The 23239-nt window shown below is 52.3% G+C and overlaps 1 protein-coding gene across 4 annotated transcripts in view; it reads left to right on the top strand.

Annotated features, from left to right (window-relative positions):
• The first annotated feature begins 1374 nt into the window (after nucleotides 1-1374).
• The window catches only part of TSPAN15 (tetraspanin 15), a 40908-nt gene continuing 19043 nt past the window's right edge, over nucleotides 1375-23239 (top strand). For 3 of the 4 annotated variants that reach the window (XM_069460324.1, XM_069460321.1, XM_069460322.1), the window contains exon 1: nucleotides 1375-1611. In XM_069460324.1, the coding sequence (XP_069316425.1) occupies nucleotides 1516-1611 (96 nt within the window). In that variant the 5' untranslated portion in view covers nucleotides 1375-1515. The remainder of the gene's footprint in view (nucleotides 1612-23239) is intronic. The other variant, XM_069460323.1, reaches the window with a different exon arrangement.

The raw sequence follows: 23239 nt of genomic DNA, 5'->3' as shown, positions 1-23239 counted from the left end.
TCCAGGGGATGGAGAGGGCTACAAGCATCTAGGGATGGGGATAGAGACTGGCACCTCAAACAGTGGGTGTCAGGCTCTGACCCCCAGAGAAGAGTAAAAAATCTTTCTCCTTAAAGGACAGAAAGGTCAACTTGTAACAGTGAGGAAGATGTCTTCTTGGTGCCTCCGAAGAAGCAGGCAAAGAAAAGATACCTTCTTGACCGTCAGTCATTCATCTGAGGGTAACTTGCGTCAGTCTCTGGTTCCAAGTCTCTGCTCCACACAAACACCCTTGCAGTTCCTGCTTCTTTTGTACCAGGAAACGGGTTTCCTTTTTACCCTTCCCAGCAGGTCACTCCCCTCTCCCCACCTCCTACCTTGCTTTTTTCCTCCTATGGCAGAGCCCAGAGGGCTGGGGCCAGCCCGGTCTCTGTTTCTGAGTCTGTCTTTCTGTGTCTGCAGGAGGCTTGGGAGACCAGAGCAGGGGACTTGGATAAGGGTGACATTCCTGGAACCACCACCAGGGACCCCACCCAGCACTATTTGAGCTCTTGACCTCTGGGCCATGCATACAGGGATTACTTGGCTCCCAAGCCCCAGGCTGAGCTAGGCCTGGGAGACAGCAAAGCAACAGTGAGTAAAACTGTGGGAAACAGACTCACAGCCACCTCTGGTCCCAGGCTGAGAAGAGGCCAAGCGGGAAGAGGCTGGGGCAGAGCCGGGCTGTGTGTGTGCAAGGGAAGGAGCTGCCCACCCAACCTGGCTGTAGGATGGGGCTAGGGGAGGGCTTTCTGGGAGCAGGAAGCCCCTGGTGGCAGAGTTGGGATATCACCCGGTGCCAAAGAAGGGGATTTCAGAGATCTGTTGGGGAAAGGCCTTGAGCAGATGTGTTACACGAGGAAACTCCAGACTCCAGTCCTATGGGGGCCCCTCGGCCCCACCCCGGTCTGCTGCACCTTCCTAGGTGCCGAACTCCGCCCTCCTCAGGCCGAGCAACTCCACTTCCTTATTCCATTGCCGTCTTGCATACTCATTTGCACTTTTAACACCTTGGCGGTTAATTCCTGCCTTTTTCCTCTAGTCTTCCCTCTTGACAACAATGCAAAGCTTGCAATTCTGTGTACCCCAATTGGGCACGCTTGCTCTCCTCTAGCGCACCTCTGGTCCACACGCTCCCACGCCCCCCTGCGTTAGCACGGGCGTTTCCAGAGTAGCACGTGAGCTCATTTGCAAACCGCTCGCCCCCTCCCCTCCTCTCCTCCGTCTCCTCTCGGGTCGGGAGCCGCAGCCCCGCCCCCGGCCCGCCCCCTCCCGGAGGCCGGGCGCCGCCTGGCTCCCATTGGCGGTCGGGGCTGGCTGGCTCCCCGGCGGGGGCGGCGATTGCGGCTCGCCAGTGTCAGTCCCGGAGAGAGCGCCGGTGGCGGGGCGGGCAGCCCAGCAGCCGCAGGTCGGGCTTGGAGCACTGGCGTTGGGACCGAGCCCGGGAGCCCCGGAGGCCCCGATAACCCCGGGTAACCCGCGCGGGGAGCGCCCAGGATGCCCCGCGGGGACTCGGAGCAGGTGCGCTACTGCGCGCGCGTCTCCTACCTCTGGCTCAAGTTCTCACTCATTATCTACTCCACAGTGTTTTGGGTGAGTGACCCGAGGAGGGCCTGGGGATGGGGGTGGGGGTGGGGGTGGGGGTCCCCACTCCCTCGGCCGCCTGGGCTTGGGTCCAGACTTAGCAACTCCGGGGAAGGCGCGGGGAGTGCGCGCTGGCTCCTAGTCCCTCTCTCCCCGGGAACCGGGAAATTCTGGTGGCCCGAGCTCAACCTCAATTCTGGCCACCCTGTTAAGAGCGTTAGAGCTGGTTGCAGTCCGACAGAGTGCCACATGGCTCACCTGTGTGCACCTGATGCGTTGTTTGCCCGCTGGGTAGGCCGTGGTTACCGCCCTGCCGCGCCCACCATGCCTGCCAGGTATTGCGGAGTTTGCCCCATCGGCCTGTGGAGAGGCAGGCCTTGCGTCGGGGTCGGGGGACCTGTATTCTGGGCTTGGTCCCGCTGTTTTCTTGCTGATGCCCCCGAACAAGACGTTTGTCCCCTGCCTCTTAGTTTCCTCTTTGGTGGAAGGGGGATGCGCGTGGAGTGGAGGAGTCCACCAGACCGCGTCTCCGATGCTCCTAGGTGCTCAGTTACTGTGTCCGCTGCCACTGGGCGAAATACCTCCTCTTCTGCCTTGGGGGAGAAGGCTGATAATGGTTGAACTTGAACTAGGCTTTGAATCCTGCTGCTTCCGCTTTCTGGCTGAGTGATCCTCAGTAACGGAGAAGTTACTTTAACTCTCTGGGCCATAGTTTTCTCATCTGCAAATGGAGACAGTAATTGTTTTCAACTTTTAGGATGCTTGTGGAGATTAAATGAGATAGGCCAAGTGTGTGCCTAGCAAGCTGCAGAAGTGTGAGCCATTATTATCATCGTGGGCAGGAATCTGGTCCCCCAGGGTGTAAGTCGCCCCTGGGTTTCGGTAAGGTTGTATCAGACTAGCCCTTCCTACAAGCCACCTCCACCCCTAACAATCTAGAATAGCTCCCTTCCCCCAGTATGCCACCAGGACAGACTTGTGCAGGGACCCCAGGGGAGCCACACCCTATGCCCCACCAACACACAGTCTCTCTCCTGGTGTGCTTCTCAGCCCCCTGCTGGGTCTCTTCTGCTGGCAGGAGCTGCTGGATTTGCCATCAGGATTGGCTGTCCCTGCGAGGCCCTTGTGGCTGTGACCTTGCTAGTAGCCAGGAGATCAGATTCGGGTCCTGCTCTGGTTCTGACTTGCTGGGTTATCTGAGGCAAGTCACTTCCCTGTTTGGGGCCTCAGAACTGTTCATTGACTTTTCCATCTAGAAAACTAGCTTGAGGCCAGCGTCCAATCCTGTGACTCTAGGTAGTGTGGAAGAGAGATGAGCAGTATGTTCAGGGGCTGGAGGATGGAGCAAGGGCCCGTTGGTGGAAGCTCTGGGGAAGCAGAAGGTTGTATGGGGAGTGATTTGAGCTTTAATTCACCCCAAGTTGCATCAGAATAACTGGAGAGTTTTAAAAAACACTACAGATTCCTGTGCCCTGGCATAGGTATTTGTTTAAATTTACTTAAGCTCCCCAGGTAACTCTAGTGTGCAGTCAGAATTGAAAACTCCTGCTCTAGATGGTCTCATAGGTTCTGTAAGTCCCCAGAAATCCTTTACCTGCCCCTTGTCTGGCCTGGTGAGCTCTTCTCTCTGTTGGTCAGAGTTGGAAGAGGAGAGCCTCAGGTTGACGGGTGGAGAGGTAGGAAGGTGGGAATACATTTCTGGCTTCACCCCTTCCCTTGACGTGTAATCACTGCCTGGTCTCTTAACCTCCCCACAACTCCATTTTCTCATCTGTAAAGTGGATAAGTGATACCTTGCCCTGCACCTCACTGAATTGTTTTTAGGATTAGTGATACGGGGAGAGAATGAGCTTTCTAAAGGTAAATTGCGTGGTTAAATCAAACCAAACTCAAAATTTCAAGGCTCTGTTTTATTGCTGTCCTCTTCAGCGCCGGGAAAAGCCTGTCCTGTGGCCTTTGCTTTGCTTCTCTTGGGTAGGGCAGGACTCAGGACTTGGAATCCTTCCTCTGCCAACTGAGGTTGCCTTACCAAATCCTTGACTCCCATCCCTGGAAGTATTTCTGCTTAAAAATCTCCCCACACATGCCAGGAACTCAGCCACCTGCCAACTCTGACAGGGCAGCTCCAGGTGCCAGAGTTTGACTGCAGGGCGGAGGCCCAGTGTAAGTAAGTAATTTGTCCTGGCCTGGGTGTGCTGTTAATTGGAAACCATTTACAGGAAAGCCCATTATCTCTGATGCCATCCCTTGGGGGCTGCGGGTGGGGCAAGGGTTACTTGCTTTAAAAGCCCAGAGTACTGACATTTGTATCTCAGTCTTTGGGTCTGAAGGGGGCCATAAGTTTTATCACAGCCATGCATTTTAAGACTTTTTGCTTTAAAAATTATTATTGATAGGAAATACATGGGCATGGTACAAGAAAAGGAGAGTGTTCACTGACAAGACCTGCCCTGCCCCATCCACAGGAGACCTCTGTTACCAGTTTTCTGTGATTATTTTCTGAGATCTCCTAGGCCAGAGGTTCCCAACCTTTTTGGCACCAGAGACTGGTTTCATAAAAGACAATTTTTCCACGGACAAGGGGCAGGGGGAGGCAGAGCTCAGGTGGTGATGGGAGCCATGGGGAGCGGCTGTAAATACAGATGAAGCTTTGCTCCAGGGCCGCTCACCTCCTGCTGTGTGGCCCCTGGTTCCTAAGTTTCATGGAAGACAATTTTTTGTTTTTTTGAGAACAAAAAATGGGTACAGTGCAGTATCGTCATCATAGCTCACTGCAACCTCAAATTCCTGGGCTCAAGCAATCTTCTTGCCTCAGCCTCCCAAGTAGTTGGGACTACAGGTGCATGCCATGATGCCCAGCTAATCATGCAAGACACTTTTTCCATGGATGGGGACTGGGGATCGTGTAGCTCAGGAGGTGATGTGTGGCCCGGTTCCTAACAGGCAGCAGACCGGTACCAGGCTGTGGCCCCGTGGGTTGGGGACCACAGTCCTAAGCAAAGGATGTCCTAGGCACAAACATGTAGATATATCATATATATATTTTTCACATTGGTAGCACACTATACGTAGAGCTTTTTACTTAAATTTAGATCCACGTGAATTATGGAGATCTGCTAGGGGCTGCCTCGTTCTGTTTGATGGCTGCATAGACTTCACTCTAGGCTGTGCCAAAATTTATTTAATCCTTCCCCTCAGGTTGTTTCCAGTCTTTTGTTACTGGGAACAGTGGTACAGTGAGTATCTCTGAGTGTGTCATTTGCATATGTGTGTAAGTTTGCAGGGTGATATCTAGAAGCAGAATTGCTGGGTTAAAGGGCAATACAGAAACTCGCCTCTACAGCTTGATGAGTTTTCACAAAGTGAACACACCTGTACAGTCGGCTCCCAGATCAACCAACACAACGGGCAGTGGAAGCCAGAAGCCCCTTCAAGTCCTCCTCCAGTCGCTACCCCTTCCCTACGGGGTACTCACCGTTGGACCATCCTGCAGCACAGAACAGCTTTGCCTGCTTTTGTACGTGCATTTGAAATTTTGATGTTGTTAAATTCCTCTAGAGGTTATACAAATTATAATTTTATTTACTTAATATATTTCTTTAAACTGACTTTTTAAACTTAAATTTGTTTTTAAAAGGAGGCTTTATATCACTACAACCAATGGGAAACCAATATCCCTTATCATAAATAGCAGGCAATGGTTAAAGTAAATATAGCACCGGGAAAACAAAAGTCCTAGCAACATGTTGTGGTTGCTGAAGGCTGATGGCCCTGACGCCCACCCTCTCTGTTCAAAAGGCAAGTTGGCAAGTGCTTAAAGACAAACTGGTACCCAAGCTGAGACTCACTCTTTGATGCGATCGGAGGGGTCAGAGGGGAATTGAACAAGAAGAACTTCTCAGCCTGTGAGTCAATGCGAATGTGACCCTGAACCCCTGAAGTGATCTCCTGCCCCGCACTCAAGGGCCCTCTTGTTTTCAAGAAGTTCTGTTTCAGGGTCACTCTGCAGATCTGGCATCCTCAGTCTAGGGCTCCTTGCTTCTTCCAGTATGTCCCTGAGCTGTCTCCATGAGAAATGAACTCACCCAGAGGCACTTAGAACCTCCGCTTCCCACCACGAAGGGTGAATCATTCTGACACATGCTACCTCAGCCCATTGGGGACACACCTCTAATTTTAGCACTGCCCACAGCATATCCTAGAGATCTGTTTACAGGACTGCTTTTCCTTGCTGGACGGGGGACGCCTGGAGGTCAGGGGTACAGCTCGTTCATATCCTCCTCTGAACGCCAGGCGTGGGCACACAGTAGGTGCACAGGGAAGGCTTGTTGCATGACGGTGATCGAGTCTCACCTGAGCCTAGAGGCAGGTATCTAACCTGGGGCGGAGGCCAAGCTGGGGGTGTAGCCAGCAGTGGTGAGGCTTGCAGAATCCATGAATATGCAAAGTGGGCCGGGCTGATCATGGAGCCCTTGGCTCTCTAGAAAGCCCAAGCCTGTGGCTTTGACTAAGGGCAGGGTTTTCAGCTGGGTAAGGGTGTCAGGGCTGGGGGGTATTGACTAATTAGGAAGAAAAGGACTTGGTGGGGGTTGAGGGCAAGTGGGGAGGAAGTGGGAGTGCATGGTAAGAACGAATGCTAGAGGCGATGTGAACTCTTTCTTGCCTTCTCCAAGGATGGACCTGCTTACTGGAGCTTGGCCTGTGATGCTTTATATTTCCCTATAGTTCAGTGGTTGAGTGTGGACTCTGTACCAGGCTGTCTGGGTTCCAATCCCAACTCCGGCACTTACAGGTTAAGTGACTTAGGCATTAGCTTCTACATGCCTCAGTTGCCTTATCTATAAAATGGTCATTAGACCCTACCTGAGAGTTGCCGAGAAGGTTAATTGGATTAATATACAGGAAGAGCTTAGAGCAGTGCCTGGCGCGTGACAAACACTCCATCAACTACTTACAGGTTAGCTGTTCTTTCCCTGTCTTCCTCCCTAGTCTAGGTGCTCCAGAGCCACAGACTGAGAATGAGAAGGGCCCCTAAAGACACTTCTAGTGCAACCTTTTAATTTTACCAAGGTGAGTTGCCTGAGAGCCCGTGGCATGCAGTGACAGTCCAAGAGCAGGCCCAGCTTGCCTGACACTATTGCTTCATCAGGTCCCCTGTGCACTCCTCCCTGGCATCAGGGTGAGGCTGGAAGACAGCCTTTCTGAGAGGGGCCACGTACCTGGCCTCCCTCGTAAGCATTAGATGAAGCCAGACAGAAAAGAAAGTGGATCCAGTTTCCAGCAGGAGATTTTCGAAAAGAGCTTTATTGTATTTGTGAAAATAATATGTGTACATAGTTTAAAAAAAAAATTCAAGCAATTCAGGAAAGTACAATGAAGACAATAAAACTCATCTTCGATTCTACCACCGGGAGAGAGAACCACTGTTAGGTATTGGTAAACATCCATCCAGACATCCCCTTGTACGTATATGTAGATATTTTATTTCTTTTTTTTTTTTCTTATTGTGCTTGATTCATCGGGCAGCTCCATTTTCTTGTTCTAGGCAAGCGTTTCGAAGAGAAAACAATGAAACTCAAGCCGAAAATGGGGCAGGCTTCATGTTGGAGAAGTGGTCAGCCGTGCCTAATGGGCCGTCAGAGATGATCTCACGGCGTCGGCCAGGCCGGCGGCACAGAGAGGCTCTCCCCGCCCCCAGTCTCGCCACAAGGCTTTAAAATCCAGAGAATCGGGACTGTGGCCCTGCAGGGGGTTTGGAGAGGCTTCCGACGTCTTCATCCTACAGATGAGCAAACCCAGGCCCTGAGAAAATTCCTGTACTCTCAGTCTAGACTTTCGTGCGTGGTCCTGTCCCTTCCTGTAAGGGAGCGCTGCATCCAGTCGTAGGACTGGACCTTGCCACCTGTGGTGGTTTGGATCCCGGGGGAGCAGGAATAACCACTCGCCCTCCTGTGCACCTTGCCTGCCAAGCCCCTCTCCTCGGGTGACTCATAATGCCACCCTGGGGTGGGGCTCAGAGCAAACCAGATAAAGGACTGATAAGGAAATTTCTGTGCCAACTCCACACACAGGGGAGAGATGTCTTCTGCATAAGCCAGGACAGGAGGTTGGGGGAAAAACCCCAACTTTTCCCAGAGAGAACTCTTGGATGTGAATGGTTTGAATCGACTTAACCAGCCATTCTCTCTGGGGTGAGGATGGTGTGTTTGTTCATTCAGTCAACAAATAGCTATTTGACGCCTACTGTATGCCAGGCACTGTGATAGGTGTGGTAAACAGCTATGAACAAGACAGGCCTAGTCCAGGCCTTGGAAGATAGACAAACCGGTAAATAAATACTGCTTGTGATAAGTGCTAAGGAGAAAATTGAGGAGTAAGTGGGGAGGGATGGCTGTTCCTGCTTTAGGTGATGTGGTCACTGAGGGCCTTTATAAGGAGCTGACATTTCAGCCGAGGCTCAAAGAATAAGAAGGAACCAGCTATAGAAAAAGTCCTGTAGAGAACATTCCAGGTCAAGGGAGCAGTAAGTGCAAAGGCCCTGAGGCAGGTGGGCAAGCATGGATGGAGCCGATGTGGAAGCCCCAGAAGGGCCAAGTTGTGGGTGGAGAGGGTGGCAGGGGCCTGGTTGTGTGAGGAGTCTGGGGTCTGAGTGAAGAGAAGAAATGATTAATTGTCAGGACCTGGTGGTATTGCCACCTGGAGACCTAGATCACGTGCCGGCTCTTCTGTGTGACCCTGGGTAAAGGACCACCTCTCTGAGCCTCCTAGACTCTTCATCTGTGGATGCCGCAGAGTGCTGTGGGGCTCTTGAGATGAGAGGTGCACAAGCTCCCTGCCCATGGAGGGCACAGACTTACAGGGAGGCGGGCTCACCTTGCTCGGGGGTGGCTGGGGATCTAGGATGTGATAAGAACCTCTGGATCGGTCTTGTCGGAGGAGGCTGCTGTCCTCTGGGTGTGCTCAGCCTGCCCAGAGCAGATGGCCGTGGCCAGGTCCTCGGGCTGACGGGTCTGACCCCTTGGGCATGCACATGGTCTCTGCCAGCGGCCAGCCCTTCCCACCCCTGGGTTCCTGGGTTGCTGTGGCGCACCGGCAGAGGCTGTGGGCTCATGGTGGGCATGCGGGGCCAGGCAGGCTGCCTGAGGAGTGCCCTGCAAGGCTCTGAGAGCAGGTCCCTGACCATGTCGCATTTTTTCAGCTCCAAGGTGGGCCCCTGGGCTAGGGGGAGGTGAGACGAAGAAGTATCAGGTGACGTCTTCCCCACCCGGACTGTGGCTGCAGAGGAGTCCTTGGGAGGACTTGAAGGCTTCCCTGGGCAGGGAGGCCTGGCAGAGAGGAGTGTAGATGCGCCTCTGGAGAGCGAGGCTGGGTCACTGAGGAACAAATGGGCTGTTTCTTGCGCCTGAATATTGAGGCTGGAAATGGCCTCTGGGAAGGCCAGGTGGGGAGGCCCCGCAGGGCCCAGCTCACCAGGTTCGGAGGATGAGTGCTCCTTGGTGGATGAGTGAGGAGCAGGTCCTGTTAGCTGCGTGACAAGTCAGGGACAACTCTTTGTGCCTTGGTTTATTGAAAGGGGTAACTATTGTGCCTCCCACAGGGTGAAGCTTGAATGGGGCAAAGTCTCCAGAGCTCTTATCGGGGCATGTCATCCGATAACCATTAACGCAGTCTCACTGCACTTTGCTTTACCTCTTTGGAGTCTCAGAATGACCCTGTGACCTGGGCAGGACAGGGGCTCTTGTCCCATTTTACAGAGGAGGAGACTGAGGCCCTGAGAGGGGAAGTGACTTGTTTGAGAACCAACATTTGTGCCTGTCCCTGGGACGAGGGCTGTTTTCACTGTGGAAAATGTGCCTGTTGGATCGTAACTTTTTCCAAAAGGGACTTTCTTGCCAAGGGAGGCATTTGCATCTTGGCCTGCAGGGAAGCAAATATTTTCCTGGAGGGTAGAAGGAAAACAACCTTGGCCCAGTGTGGCTTATTTTTTCTGCTCAGAGCTCTCCTGCTTCCTGTCTGGGAAAGCCGGAACCACCAACTCCCAGAGCCACTGGAAGTCCCTTCCAGGATGTGGCCTGTGACCCCTCACAGGTCATGCAGCGTCCCCAGGCCGTTTCCCGTCCCCTACCAGGGGGTTGTCTGTGCAGCCTGCCTGGCTGTGCGGGGTGCAGTGTGGGGAGACCACAGGGTGCCTGGGGTCACAGTGGTCATTTCTGTGCATTTCCTGTGTGTTGGGTGCAGGGATGGGCACAAGATGGGGGGCTGAGGCCAGCCCTGGCCCATGCTATGACAGATTGGGACAGTCCCCTGGGTGCATTGGGTGGGGTGCCAGCTTTTGAGGTTGGCATAGGATTCTGAGACTGGGTCACTTTCCTAGGTCAAAAGATAGGACCTTCTAGGGCAGGGGTCCTGAACTCTGCAGCTGGAGGCCTCCTGCCTTGGGAGGATTCCACAAGGACACACATCCCTAGAGCTTGTCATACAGCAGGTCTGGGGTGGGGCCCAGCACCTGTAGTTTTTAAACTTACCCAGGTGAGTCTGATGTGCAGCTGGGTGAACCACAGCTCATGGTGATATCCAAGGGAATTCTGACTGGACTGGCCCGGTTTCCAAGCCAATTTTCTCTGCAGCTGAATTCCAAATGATGTGCGGAAACTTCTGACCTCCCTGATGATCTGGACAGTCTCTCTGAGCTGGGGAAAGTTAGCAAACACAGTTGGGAGAGGCCCAGAAAGGGAGAGAACAATCTAGCCGGGGGTTTAGCGGGGAGGGGGAAGGGGCAGTTGATGGGGCTCAGCCTAGGGGAGGAAGGGCTGGCGGGGATGTGTGAGACCACCAGCCTGGGGGTGTGGGAGGCTCTGGGAGGCTGGCTTCTCCTGCAGGGGACCCAGACGGGAGGCCATGAGTTCTAGAATTTTGCTTTCCTTTTGGTTATCTTTAGAGCATTGTTTTATCTGTTCTAAAGGCAGTGTTTCTTTGCAGTTAACTTTGTAACTCGAAGAAGTTTCTGTAGAATCAGACTTGAGTTTCTTGAGTTAGGGATTCACGAACTTGTGGGGTGGTCCATGATAATTTTCCCCCTTAAATTACGTCTCAAGTTTGGGAACTGATGGATGGACATTGGGTTGGAAAGCTGGGTGTGGTCTGGGTATCGACAGCCTGCACTTCCGACCCCCATAAAAAGGTGCAGCACGTGGGGTCGATCGCTGCTTTCCAGACACGGAGCTTGGGGTCACAGTGATGGGCTAGTGACCAGGTAGTGGAAGGATGAGGACATGATTTCTGACTCCTACCTGTGGGCTCTGTTGTAGTTTGAATGGTGGCCCCGTAAAAAAGGTATGTCCATGTCTTAGAACCTGCAAATGTAACTTTATTTGGAAAAAGGGTCTTTGCAGATAGAATTCAGTTCAAGATCTTGAGATGAAATCACCCTATCAATAGATTACCTAGGTGTGCCCCAAATCCAGTGACAAGTGTCTTTATAAGAGAAAGGTAGAGGGAGATTTGAGACAGAAGAGAAGACACAGACACACAGAGGGAAGGCCGTGTGGGGACAGAGGCAGACAAGCCAAGGGACACCAGGAACCACCGGGAGCTGGAGGAGGCAAGGAGGCAGGTGCTGGAGGGAGCCTGGCTCGGCAGACACCTTGGTTTCAGACTTCTGGCCTCCAGAACGGTGGGAGAATACCTTTCTGTTTAAGCTACCCAGTTTGCTAGGGCGGCCCTGGGGAACTGTACAAGCCCTTCTGCTCCACCAGGTTGCTTGCTAGGGAGGGGCCCAATGGAGCAGGGCCCCGAAAATCCCTTTCCTTTCTGTGGGCTGCATGGAGGGGGAGGAGCGAGGTTGGCAGGGAGTGAGGCCTGGAGCCCCTCCTCCCGCGGTTCTGCCCATGCCACCTGCCCCCCACCCCCTACCAGGCCAGGGGGCTGTGCCCCAACCACTGGTTTTATAGGGGCTTCCCCTCTGCAAGGAAAACCTGTGGAAAGAGGTTAGAACAGGGGAAGGGAATGCAAACTAGCAGTCAGGAAGGACTTCCTGGTTATGAACGTTGTTAAATTGAAATTGCCTGCCAAGCTGGGCTGTAAAGGTCTTGTTCTGAGTGAGGGAGGGCGGCTTGCAGTGAAGGGCGCCCTGGCCTGGGAGCTGGGAGCCCCGGTCACAGCTGCTGACCGAGGGGTAATTCGCTGTGTGACCTTGTGGGAGTGACAGCCTCTCTCTGGGCCTCAGATTCCCATCTGCAGAGTAAGGGGGTTGGGCCAGATCCGCATCTGGCTGCCTGTTATTCCTGGTGGCGCACAAGATCGTTTTAGCTGGTTCATGGGGGAGCATTTAAAAGTTTTAATGTGTGTTAAGTGCAATGTGTACTGAAGAAAAAGTACCTCATATTTGTGATTTCGTAGATGCTGATTAGGTCAGGACCATATTTATTTTAGTAAGACAAGCCAGTGGGTTTGAAGAAGACCAGCAAGTCAATAACAGTGCAAGTAGCTGGCCAACGCAGCCGGCGCTGGGACGTGCTAAGAGAATGGCTGGAGCTTGGGAGACGCTGGACGTTCTCAGTGGTTCCTTCCAGCTCCTCTCTGGGAACTTTGGCAGCGTGACACCTCCTGGCCCGGTGTGGACACTGATCGCAGAGTCTGCTGCTGACGGTTAAAGGAGGGGCTTCTCGTTGTGCGCTACAGCATCTTACAGTTGACAAGGGAGTCTGGCCCCCGGAATGACCATTGTGTTCCCATTTCACAGTGGAGAGGCCAGCAATGCTCAGAGTGGAGTGATCTGTCTGGCGTCACACGGCTCCTGAGTGGCCGTCTTTGCTGGGCCACACCAGCCCAGCCCTCGGAGCCGTCCCTCCCCTGACCTTACCTCCTCTCACAGTGGCTGCTTTCTGCACCGGGCTTTCATTGTCATGTGGGTTTTTCTGTGTGCATCTTCTCTTGTCCTAATTTTCTTAAAGCAAAGGAGGAGGGGATTTAAGGTGAGTGACCCTCTCTCTCCCCTCCCCCAGGCCTCTTCCCCAGGCATGGTGAGGAGCAAGTTCTAAAGCCCTCAGCATCCTGTTTCCTGGATGTGTAATAGGTGGGTTCCCGTTACAGCCTGTATTTAGCTCCAGTTAGCAGTTAGTGAAACATCTGGTCTGGGGATTAATTCCGGGCCAGAGGAGGCCGCCTGCCCCGGGCCGCTGGTGAGCTGGCCCTTGGCAGCGGCCAGAGACTTTCCTGCTGAAGTGAACCTGGTCTGGAGCTGCAGGCCAAAGGAAGACTCAGACCTATACACAGACCCCCTCTTGGAAAGCATGGAACTTAGATCTTGCTTTCTTAACTTTTTTTTTTTTTTTTTTTTTTTTTGAGACAGAGTCTCACTCTGTTGCCCGGGCTAGAGTGCCGTGGCATCAGCCTCGCTCACAGCAACCTCACACTCCTGGGCTCAAGCGATCCTCCTGCCTCAGCCTCCCGAGTAGCTGGGACTACAGGCGTGCACCACCATGCCCGGCTAATTTTTTCTATATATTTTTAGTTGTTTGGCTAATTTCTTTCTATTTTTAGTAGAGACGGGGGTCTTGCTCTTGCTCAGGCTGGTCTCAAACTTCTGAGCTCAAACGATCCACCCGCCTCAGCCTCCCACAATGCTAGGATTACAGGCATGAGCCACCACGCCCGGCCAGCTTTCTTAACTTTTTATTGTAAAAAATTTCAAACATATAGAAAAGGTGAAAGAATGATACAGTGAATACCCCTATGTATACCACCTATAATCAATAATTTTAACATCTGGCCATGGCAGAATAAATTGGAGACATCATGACAGTTCACCCCAAATAGTTCAGAATACGTCTCCAAAAAAGAGGGGAATGTTCTTGGACATAACCACAGCACCATTATCATGCCTAAGAAAATACCAAGTCTCTATTAAAACTTCTCCAATTGTCCCTAAAATGTGTCTCATACTACGTAAAAAATAAATCAGGATCCAGCAACACAGTTCATTGTATTGGATTTCTTTTTGACAAAAAAGGTCCCAGTACATTTGAAACTTGAGGGGTGACCTCTGAGGCCCTGCACGGTATAGGTTCTTGGAGTCCCAGGGAGGACTGCTGTGTGTTACTTGCCTGATTGTGCCTGATCCAAGATCTGGGGAGGGTGGGGTGGGGGTGGGGCTCCTGGGTCTGTTGTTCCTTAGCGGAAATTCAGAAAGCCGGAAATGGAAGGTCTGGCTGGTCCAGGAAAGCTGTCCCCACCCACAAGACCCCTTCCTCCCCTAAGACCCCTCCCCCATTCCCGTTAGGAGAGCTGACCTGGAAGCCAGACTGGAGACTCCCTGAGTGCCCACCCATAATCTCACCACGTGCATACACCACCCCGTGCCAGGCCCTGGGGGAAGATGCTCTAAGGGACTGAGAGGCCCGAGGCTGGCTGCCCACAGTCTGGGGAGACCCCTGGTGTGGCCAGGTCATGGCTTTTGGGAAGTCAGTGTGCCCACTGATGTGTTCCTTGCTTCTGATGCTTGTGGTGGGCTGGGCTGGGCCTGAGACAGTCCCCTTCTCTCAGACTGGAAGGAAGGAACTGCCAAGTGGCTGGAGAAGCGCCTCCCAGTCAGCAGTTCGAGCTGTGATGGGGGAAATGGACTTTGTTGTTTTTTTTTTGTTTGAAAATTTTAAACAGAGAAATTGAAAATAGAGTTCAAAGAACATCTGCCTGCCTTTGAGTTACCAATTATGAACATCGTAACAGCGTTCTCTCTAAACAGGCCACTTCTTTTTTGCCAACCCAGCTACAGGGAAGCTGTGGTCATCAGGACACCTCCCCTCCGAACACCCAGCATTCAGCTTCCCAAAAAGGGCTCCTTCCACACACCGCTTGTCCCTCTGGGGACGAATCACCATTAAATGAATCATCATCCGATATACGGTCCGTATGAAAATTTCCCCAGTTGTTCCCTGTGTCTTAAGAAATATGTTTGGTCTTTGTCCCCAGTTCCTGGCACAGAGCTCCCAAAGCCCTTGGAATTTCCTGTTAGGGACATCTTTTGTTACAAATAATGAGCCAGTTTCACCACATCTGTGCTTATGCTGATGAGCCAACTTAGGTTAGGACCCCTAGAGAGCCTCGGGATGGGGCCAGTCCCCAGAAAGACCAGCTGTCATGGACCAGACAGAAGGGTGGGTGGGCTGGAGATGAAGCTCTATAAATAAAAACCTTTTGACCAACGAGGTTTGATGAGCTGCTGGTTTTGGGAACCTTTTGAGGTGCTGGGAGGGTGGTGGCCCCGGGCTGGCATGAACTACCCCCACCCCTTGCCCTGTGCATCTCTTCCATCTGACTGTTCCTGAGTTGTGTCTTTTATAATAAACTGGTTAATCTAAGTAAAGTGTCTCCCTGTGTTCTGAGAGCTGTTCTCACAAATTATTGAACTTGAGGAAGGGGCTGTGGGAATCCCTGATTTATAGCTGGACTTTGAGGCCTGGACTTACGATTGGCATCTGAAGGTGGGGCAGTCTTGTGGGCCTGAGCCCTTTACCTTGTGGGATCCGAAGCTCACTCCAGGTGGATAGTGTCAGAATCGAATTAAATTGTAGAACACCCACCTAGTGTCCGCAGAGAATTGGTTGTCGGTGTTAGAAAGCACCTCAGTTCCTCAAATGTCCTTTGTAGCTGATATTTTACCTAACCTAGGATGCACCGAAGGTGCATACACTACTTTTGGCTATGTACGTCTTTAGTCTCCCCCAGTCGAGACTATACTCACTTTTTTTGAGTCCTTCAAAGCCTCCAGGCAGAACATCTGGATTTGCTTCATGGTTTTCTTGTCATTTTCTGCAGGAGCATTTCTGGGGGAGGCAGGGGGTACAGGATAGCACACTGGGGGGCGAGCGCTGGCTGGCCACACCCCTGCTGGCTATCCTGAACTCGGCCACCAGCCCTCCCCACTGTGCAGGCATCTTTCCCCACGAGAGTGCGAGAGTGCGTACGTAGGCTGATGGGGATGCTCTGTTTGGGGAAAGAACTTTCGACAGCTAATCTGAGCGTGCAACTCCTCTGCTTAAATTACTTCAGTGATTTCCCTATTCTAGCCTCAAAACACATCGAGCCTGCCTGCTTCTGGCCACCCTCACGTGCCCACTCTGGTCCAGGCACTGCCACTTCTCGTGGGTCACTGCAGTAGCTCCCTGACAGCCCCTCCCACCTCCGTCCCCAGCTCTTCTTCTCAGGACAATAGTCCGAGTGGCTCATTTAAAGGTCACAGTTGGAATAGATCACTTCTCTGCAAACTCCCAGTGCCTTCCACCCACTCAGAGCAAAAGTCAGTCTTCCCCATGGCCTAAGAGCCCACCTGATCTGCCCCCACATCATGGTTTAACTCCTTTTCCGGCACATTGTCACCTGCTTGTCCATGTGGCTTGGTCCCTCCTCTACTTCAAGTCTTTGCTCAAATGTCACCTTCCCTGGCCACACTGACAGCCCCTCTCCCCAGCCTCCCTAGTTGTCTTCTGTTTTATTTTTCTTTGTAGCATTTAGTAACCATAACATTCTATACATGTTCCTTATTTATTTGCCTCTGCCCAACTAGAACGTGAGCTCCACCGAAGCTGAGATTTGTGTTTGGTTTGCTGCCATAGCTATGTCCCCAATTCTTAAAGCAGTGGTTCTCAAAGTGGGCCCAGGGACCTCTGGGGTCCCCTCTCAGGGGGTCCAAGCAGTCAAACCACTTTCATGATAATCCTGAGACTTGCCCTTTCTCATTCTCTCAGGAGCCTATGATGGAGTATTTCAAAGGCACATGACTGTGATGTGGCCCGAGATTGAGGAGCAGATGTGAGAATTCAGCCACCTTCTCATCAGTCAGATCCTAACGTTTGCAAACATGCAAAGGCCATGCCACTCTGCTCACTCAGGTTTTTTTTTTTTTTTTTGAAAACTTTTTAAAATAAAAAATATGCTGTTCATATTAACATGTAAATCTATTGTTACTTCTAAATGAGTTAATAAATATTTGGAATATGTCTCAGTTTTAATCTATGGTAAACAATTGATGGATATCATCTGTAAAAACAAAAGCTCTAGAATCCTCAAACATTTTTAAGAGTGGAAAGGAGTTCTGAGACCAACAACTTTGAGAACCACTGGCTTAAAACAATGCCCAGTGCAGAATAACCACTCAGGAAATAGATGTTGAATGAATTTCTTGGCTAAACGCATGAGACCTGGCCTGGGTGGTCTGGCTTCTGTGAACCTCCCTGGCATCCTCTCCTCCCTTTGTCCTCTGCTTGTGCTTGGCTCCAGCCACGCTGACCTGCTGTCCCCATGGTGCCTTTATGAGCATTTGGAACTCCTTATTCCTCTTGCTCAACTCAGGAATTCCTTCAGGGCCATTAAATGGATTCAGTCCAAACAGCATCTCCTCCAGGAAGCCTTCCCTGATCTTGCCCATCTCATTTAGCATCTCCTTCTCTCTGGCTCCTCTGCACACTTGATGATTTCTACCCAACTTTATTGGTGTGCTGTGTGCCTCAGCAGACTGAGCTCTTTGAGGGCAAGAACTAAGTCTTTTGTGTTTATTCCCACTGTTGGGTACATAATTGGTGCTTAATGAATGTCTATTGAATCAGTGCTGCCTTGGAATTCAGAATGGGGGCTCTCCCACTCCCTGAATTAACCTTGGACCAAAGCGGCTCTAAAGGGGAAATGGTTTCTGGCAGCTGGTTTGGGTCTTGAAATGTCAGCATCACAGCAGTGCCACATGATGATTACTGGGGTAGAAGTAACATTTACTGGGCACCTGCTGGGTGCCAGGTGCTTTTGCATGGCATCTTGCTTCAGGGGCACTGTGGTTCCTTTAGCCATTGTGAACTGGCCTGGACCCTGACCACCTTCCATACGGCTTCTGTGGGGAGAGTATGAGTTAAGCCACCAAACTTCTGTGAGTGTGTGGGACATCCTAACATATTTGCATAGTATGTGAAATTATTGAGGTCAAAGTTGGTATGTATGTTGCCGGATCCTGCCGCCGTGCCCTGCACGCAGTAGGTAATAAGTTCCTGGAATTGTCTGTTCAGTGGGCACAGTTAATACTATAAATATCAGATCTGATTGCCTCCTCCACCTCCCAACCCTAGATGGGGCAGCAGGCTCAGTTCAGATGGGGGATTCTGTGCAAAGGGGAGAAGAATGATTCGAGGGGCGCATATATATAAAAAGCAGTTTGATTCATTTTTTTCTTATATATAAAACTATATCTGACATTAAAAACAAGAGACATGAGATACATAGCTTCATCGTTGCCCGACTGGGCCAGGCGTGCCCTGGGAGCTGGCAGTGCTGGCCGAGAGCCTCAGTGTCTGCACCTGCCGCTGGGGTTTCCTTCACCTCTTCCTTCCTCTCACTGCCTGCTCCGCACTCCTCCTTTTTGGACAGGTCCCTACTTCACAGTGGCTTCTCTCAGCAGACCAGAGGGGTCAGGGAAAGGTGAGACCACAAACCACCCTCCCCTCCAAACTCTTCTTTCCCTCACTTTGTGCCCATGGGGATAACTCCCAGGCAGTCTCTGGTAGAGCCCCCGGGCCAGGGGAGGAACAGGGGCAGCCTGGGCTGGTTCCTGGACAGTGTGGGCTCTGAAAGGCTGCCGGGACCTGACCTGGAGACCATTGTATAGGACAAAGGCCCCTTCGTCACCTCTGTGAGCTATATTTCCTTTTAAAGGGTGCAAGAGAGGGAAGACCAGGGCTCTCCTTCCCCACTCCTGCTGGTGGCCTGGGCCGACTGGGTGCTGCAGGCCGCAAGGGAACACAGTCCTGGCCAGAGGGAGCAGGAGGAGGGGTGACCAGTGGTGGTGTGACACAGGGTGTACCCCTGAGAGGCTACCCCAGCAGAAGCACCCCCACCCCACACAGCCCTTCACCCCTAGGCTCCCCCAGCCCATGTGCCGGAATCCCAGCCTGCATTCCCCGTTCCTGCCCTCTCAGCTCTAGCTCCAACCCTGGGCCCGGGGTGCTGCCTGCAGTGGCACCATCGCCAGGGCCAGACGTTGGGCTGCATCTGGGAGCACAGTCTTCTGCTCCGCTTGGCCTCTGGCCAGTGAGCAGGCTGAGATCTGGGAAGAGACTCCCCAGACACCATTACCCGCGTACTCTGGGGACACGGCCCTGGGAGGCAGGCTCTGACTGTCTTGGTGCAGACACATGGAAGGTGGGGTAGGGAGACAGAGAGGCCTGGAGAGGGAGGGAGAGAAAAACCAGACAGGAGGGTGTTGGGTAGAGATGAAATTGCTCTCGACTCTCCTCCTTCCCATGGCTGTTTCCATGGTTTTCCTGTTGACCATGAGTCACTCTGATCCTTAGGCCCTGGATGGCCCTGTTCCAGGATGGCATCACCATGGAGTTCCTGCTCTGGGCTTGCAGACACCCAGAGCTTTCTCATTTCTCAGAGTCGCACCTCCAGCAGATATACCGGGCCAGTTGCTGTGCTGGTGGAGGGTCCAGTCAAACTCCGTGCATCCTTCAGGGCTCAGCTCCGGTGGTCCTCTGGCCTCCCAGGAGGAAGTGATTGCTCTGCATCTTGTCTCAGAACATCCTGGTAGTTACTTGTTCTACCACATCTCACCTGCCTGCCCCCCAGCTCTTCCCAAGGAGGGCCCTGGGCTCAGCACTTACCCCTGGGGCTTCTTTCACTTGTGGTTGTTCTTGATTAGGAATTCCACTCCCTGCCCTGGGTGAAGTGAATAACCTCCTAGCTTACTAGCTTAGCTCCTTCACAGCTTGGAATGTGCTGTGTGCACGTGGGAGGCTTTTAAATCGAGCTTTTGCAACCGTTGCTGAGGGGAGGGGTAGCAAAACAGACTGGTGTGCCCACTTTGCTTCCTAGGGAGGTTTGTTTTCCAAAGGCCGCGTTTGCCACCCTCGGGCTATCTAGGGGCTTCCCAGGCAGGCTGGGGAAATGCTTCTGGAAGTCATTCCCCAGCTCTACCCAGTCAGCCGTGCGAAGGCTTGAGGGAGGCTGAAAGAAATGTTATTTAAAAAGTCGTAATTCTTTAAAGAAGACATAAATAGACAAGGGAAGAACCATGCTCAGAGATGGGAAGACCCCGTGGAGTAGACGTGTCAGTTCTCCCCACAGGGACCCATAGACTCAGTGTGGCTCCAGTGAAACCCCAGCGGGTTTTTCCATGGGACTTGAGAAGATGATTCTAAAATGTGTATGGAAGAATCAAAATCCTACAGTACCCAAGACGCTTCCAAAGAGCACGGGAAGAATGGACTTGGCCTGCCAGATGCCAAGATGTGTTATAAAGCTAGTCATTATGGCAGGGAAGTTTGTTTAGGGGCAGACAGAATGAGCCAGAAGAGATGGCCAGGAACAGTGCCAGGCGTACGTGGAACCTTAGGGTATGACAGTGGGGTCATAGCAGATCAGTGGACAGGAGGACTGGTTCACAAGTGGTGCTCTGACCTCACTAAAAGTCACCAACAGAGCGAGCTGTGCAGAGAGTTCTCTTGGCAGCACGCTTTGCTGTTGGCACCTTTGTATTTTGCAAAGTATTTCACATCCATTCTCTCTGAGGCCTTCGTGAAAGGCCCTTCTGGTAGCCTTAACGGCTGGCTAGACAGGCAGGTTTAGTTGCGACTCTGGCTACCTCTCCTATGTCGTGTGGCTCAGCCTCTGTGAGCCGGGTCTATGAAATGAGACTGGTCGTTTCTTGGGCATGTGAGGGGGTGTGAAGATTAAGGGAGATGGTGCAGGGACAGCATGTGGCAGGATAATGGCACGGCGCAATCGCTCTGTCAATGGCAGCAGGCTTTACCATTCTACAGGTGAGAAATAAGGCTCAAAGTGGGAAGTGACGTGGACAAGGGTAGTGAGCTACCCTCGGAGGTCCAGAACGCTGCCTCTTGTCCTGCCTCTGCTGCTCCTGCTGGGACGCTGATCTGTATGGGAGGGAAGTGGGGAAGCAGCGTGCAAGCAAGTGGCCCTCTGCAGGGTGGGATGGGCCCGGGCCCAGGTGGGGTCATCCTGGGGGCAGAGGGACAGGATGTCCAGAGTTTCTCTGGGCCCCTGCTAGCCCCACTTTATTCAAGCTATTCACCACCTCCTTTCAATCTAGAAGCTCTAAAAAGTGCTTTGTTTTGACCCAACACAGAGCCCTGGGCCCCTGAGGGCCCCATGAGATGGGTGCAGAATGAAGCTGTTCTTGGGGCCTTCCAGGAAACAACAGGTTCCTCTGGGGGCCATCCTGATGTTCTGACACCTCCCTCCTCCCCGTCACCTTGGCTGGAGTTCCCGGAGTTCTCTCTACCTCTCCGTGGCAGGATTTACAGCTTTCTTCCCATAGACCAGGGGTTCTGCACTTTTTTGGGTGTCAGGGACCCCTTTGACCCTCTGGGGAAGCCTGTGGACCCCTCCTCAGAACCAGATATTTAAATGCATAAAATGAAATACACAGGGTTACAAATTATATTGCAATACAGCTATTAAAATTTCATAAAAGCAAATTTATGACATAATTATCACGTGCTTTCTTTATCACTGCATTAAATCCCAGGACCCAGCAGCCCGTCTGGCACTACTGTCCTTTTGAAGTAATGAGGAATAGAAATGATATTGAAGATATTTGAAATAACTGTAATGTGACCTCCATTGGTGACAGAGTCACAGGTGCTGTTAACACGACTGTGATTTGTTGCCCACGTTCAAAATGGAAGTGACATTTCAGTTGGATGCTAATTAAAGTCAGGGTGTGATCCCCACCCCCTTGACAGTTTGAAGACTCTAAATTCCATCCACGGGACTGTCATTTCCAGCCTCTCTTCCTCTCCCTTCTCCCAGTCTTGCCCCATATCTGATCTTCTGGCCCCTTGTGCCCCTGTGGGGCCCAACACGGGCCCTGGAACATGGGAAGAGCCTTGGTTTCCGCCTTTGAGGTGAAAATGGGCCTTGCAGTTACCCTTTAAGTGCAGACTTGCTCAGCTGGTACCCGTGGCCAGATGCTTCCTGAAGGAGACACAGGTGCTGAGACGCCTCACAGGGCCTCCGGCTTCCCGGCACCTGCGTGGAGCTGTGCCTCTCTCTCCCTGCAGGGAGGAAACAGGGCTCAGAGGGGACCTTCAGGCCCTGGTCATGCTGGGCCACAGGGCTCCTGTACAGCCTGTTGAAGACACTGCGTGGTTCTCAAAGCCTGGGTTTTGGGGCCTGGCCCGTGGGCTGCCAGCAACATGCTCTTTCCCTCTTTGGCCCCCGATGGGCATGGCCGTGTCCTCCCCGTCCCCCAGCCTGTTTAGCTGAAGCTGTCCGGCTTGACAGATGGGCCATTTGCTTCCTGCGCTAGAGCTGAGTGGCCGGCTGCCTGGCGAAGGGCTATAATTAGCAGAGAGGAGGAGACGGGATTGCATGTTGGCATTGACAGATGATTTTATGTTCAGATGGATAAATTGATGTCATCAGAGATGTAAATATCATTTGGAAATTTTGAAGTTCCTGGGAAGGCTTATGCCAGCCTCTCCCCATGCCCAGTGCCCCCCAGAACACTTGAGTGGGGAGCCCAGAAGGGCCTGTGCCATGTGGGGAGCAGCCTGGGGGTTGCCCGGCGGGCTGCTGGGAGCAGCTCCCTGGGCAGAACGGGGAGAAACTGGGAACCGGGGCCTGGGATGGCTCGGCACATGGTGGGGGAGTTGGGAGGCCTGGGTTTGCATTTGCCGCAGGAGCTTTTCCCATGGCGTTTGTGGTCTGGAAACGTCGTCGTGAGGCTAACTACAAGGAAGCGGCAGTGCTCTGTTGCAGGAGGGAGTGAGATCAGAGCAAGGGGAGTTTTGTTTTCTGCTGGCAAGGCTGCGCTGGAGTGGGCCCCGCCGCTCTGGGGAGCCTGTGAAAACAGAAGAAGGCACTGACTGCCTTTCTGGAGAGGGCAGGGGTCCGTTCCACTCAGAATCGGGACCAGTGACAGCTCTGGTGTTCTGGGGGTAGTTTGCAAAGCAGAGCACCTTAACCTAGAAGCACACAGCCTCAGGCAGGAAGGAGGGATGGGGACCAGTGGGAGGGATGAGGCGGGAAGATGTCAGGGCCCATGCCCCCATCCTGCCAGAGAATGACTTTTCTTTACAACAGGAAACATAGAACTCTCCAAAGTATATGGGGCCAATTCTGAAAAGATATAATAATTGTGTTGGTTCAGTGATGGGGGACAATTTATACTTTTCATCAAGATAAAAGATAAAAGCTTACCTCTGCCATCCTCAAGCTTGATGAGTCCTTGAATACCTTGTTCATTCTGTGCTTGGGCTTGAAAAGTTCAATGTTCCGTGGAGTTCTTAGTCAACCACGTTCTCAGCATCGAGGTGGATGAGTCTCTGGGTTCTTTGTCTTGTTTAGGGTTAGGGTTTAGTTTAGAGCGATTTCTTACAGGTGGAGTAATCCAGAGGGAGGGATTTGGCTTTTTAGAGGCTGCTTGCTGTTCTCAGAGGAGTAACGTGGGGCTTGGGCCGGCCTGGAACAATGGTTCACCGTGTTCTGGCTTTTGGAGCATGGCTGAGCAGACAGCCTCTGGGTAATCTTTCTCTGTCAAAGGCAGATTTTATTTTCTCTGGTTGCCATTTCTCTGGTAGAAGGGCTGTGTGTGTGTGTGTCCTGCCTTGTATGGCCAACGTGTTAGTAAGTG

Source organism: Eulemur rufifrons, chromosome 28 (assembly GCF_041146395.1).
Source record: "Eulemur rufifrons isolate Redbay chromosome 28, OSU_ERuf_1, whole genome shotgun sequence".
NCBI lineage: Eukaryota > Metazoa > Chordata > Mammalia > Primates > Lemuridae > Eulemur > Eulemur rufifrons.
This window is presented reverse-complemented; position numbering and strand designations above follow the sequence as displayed.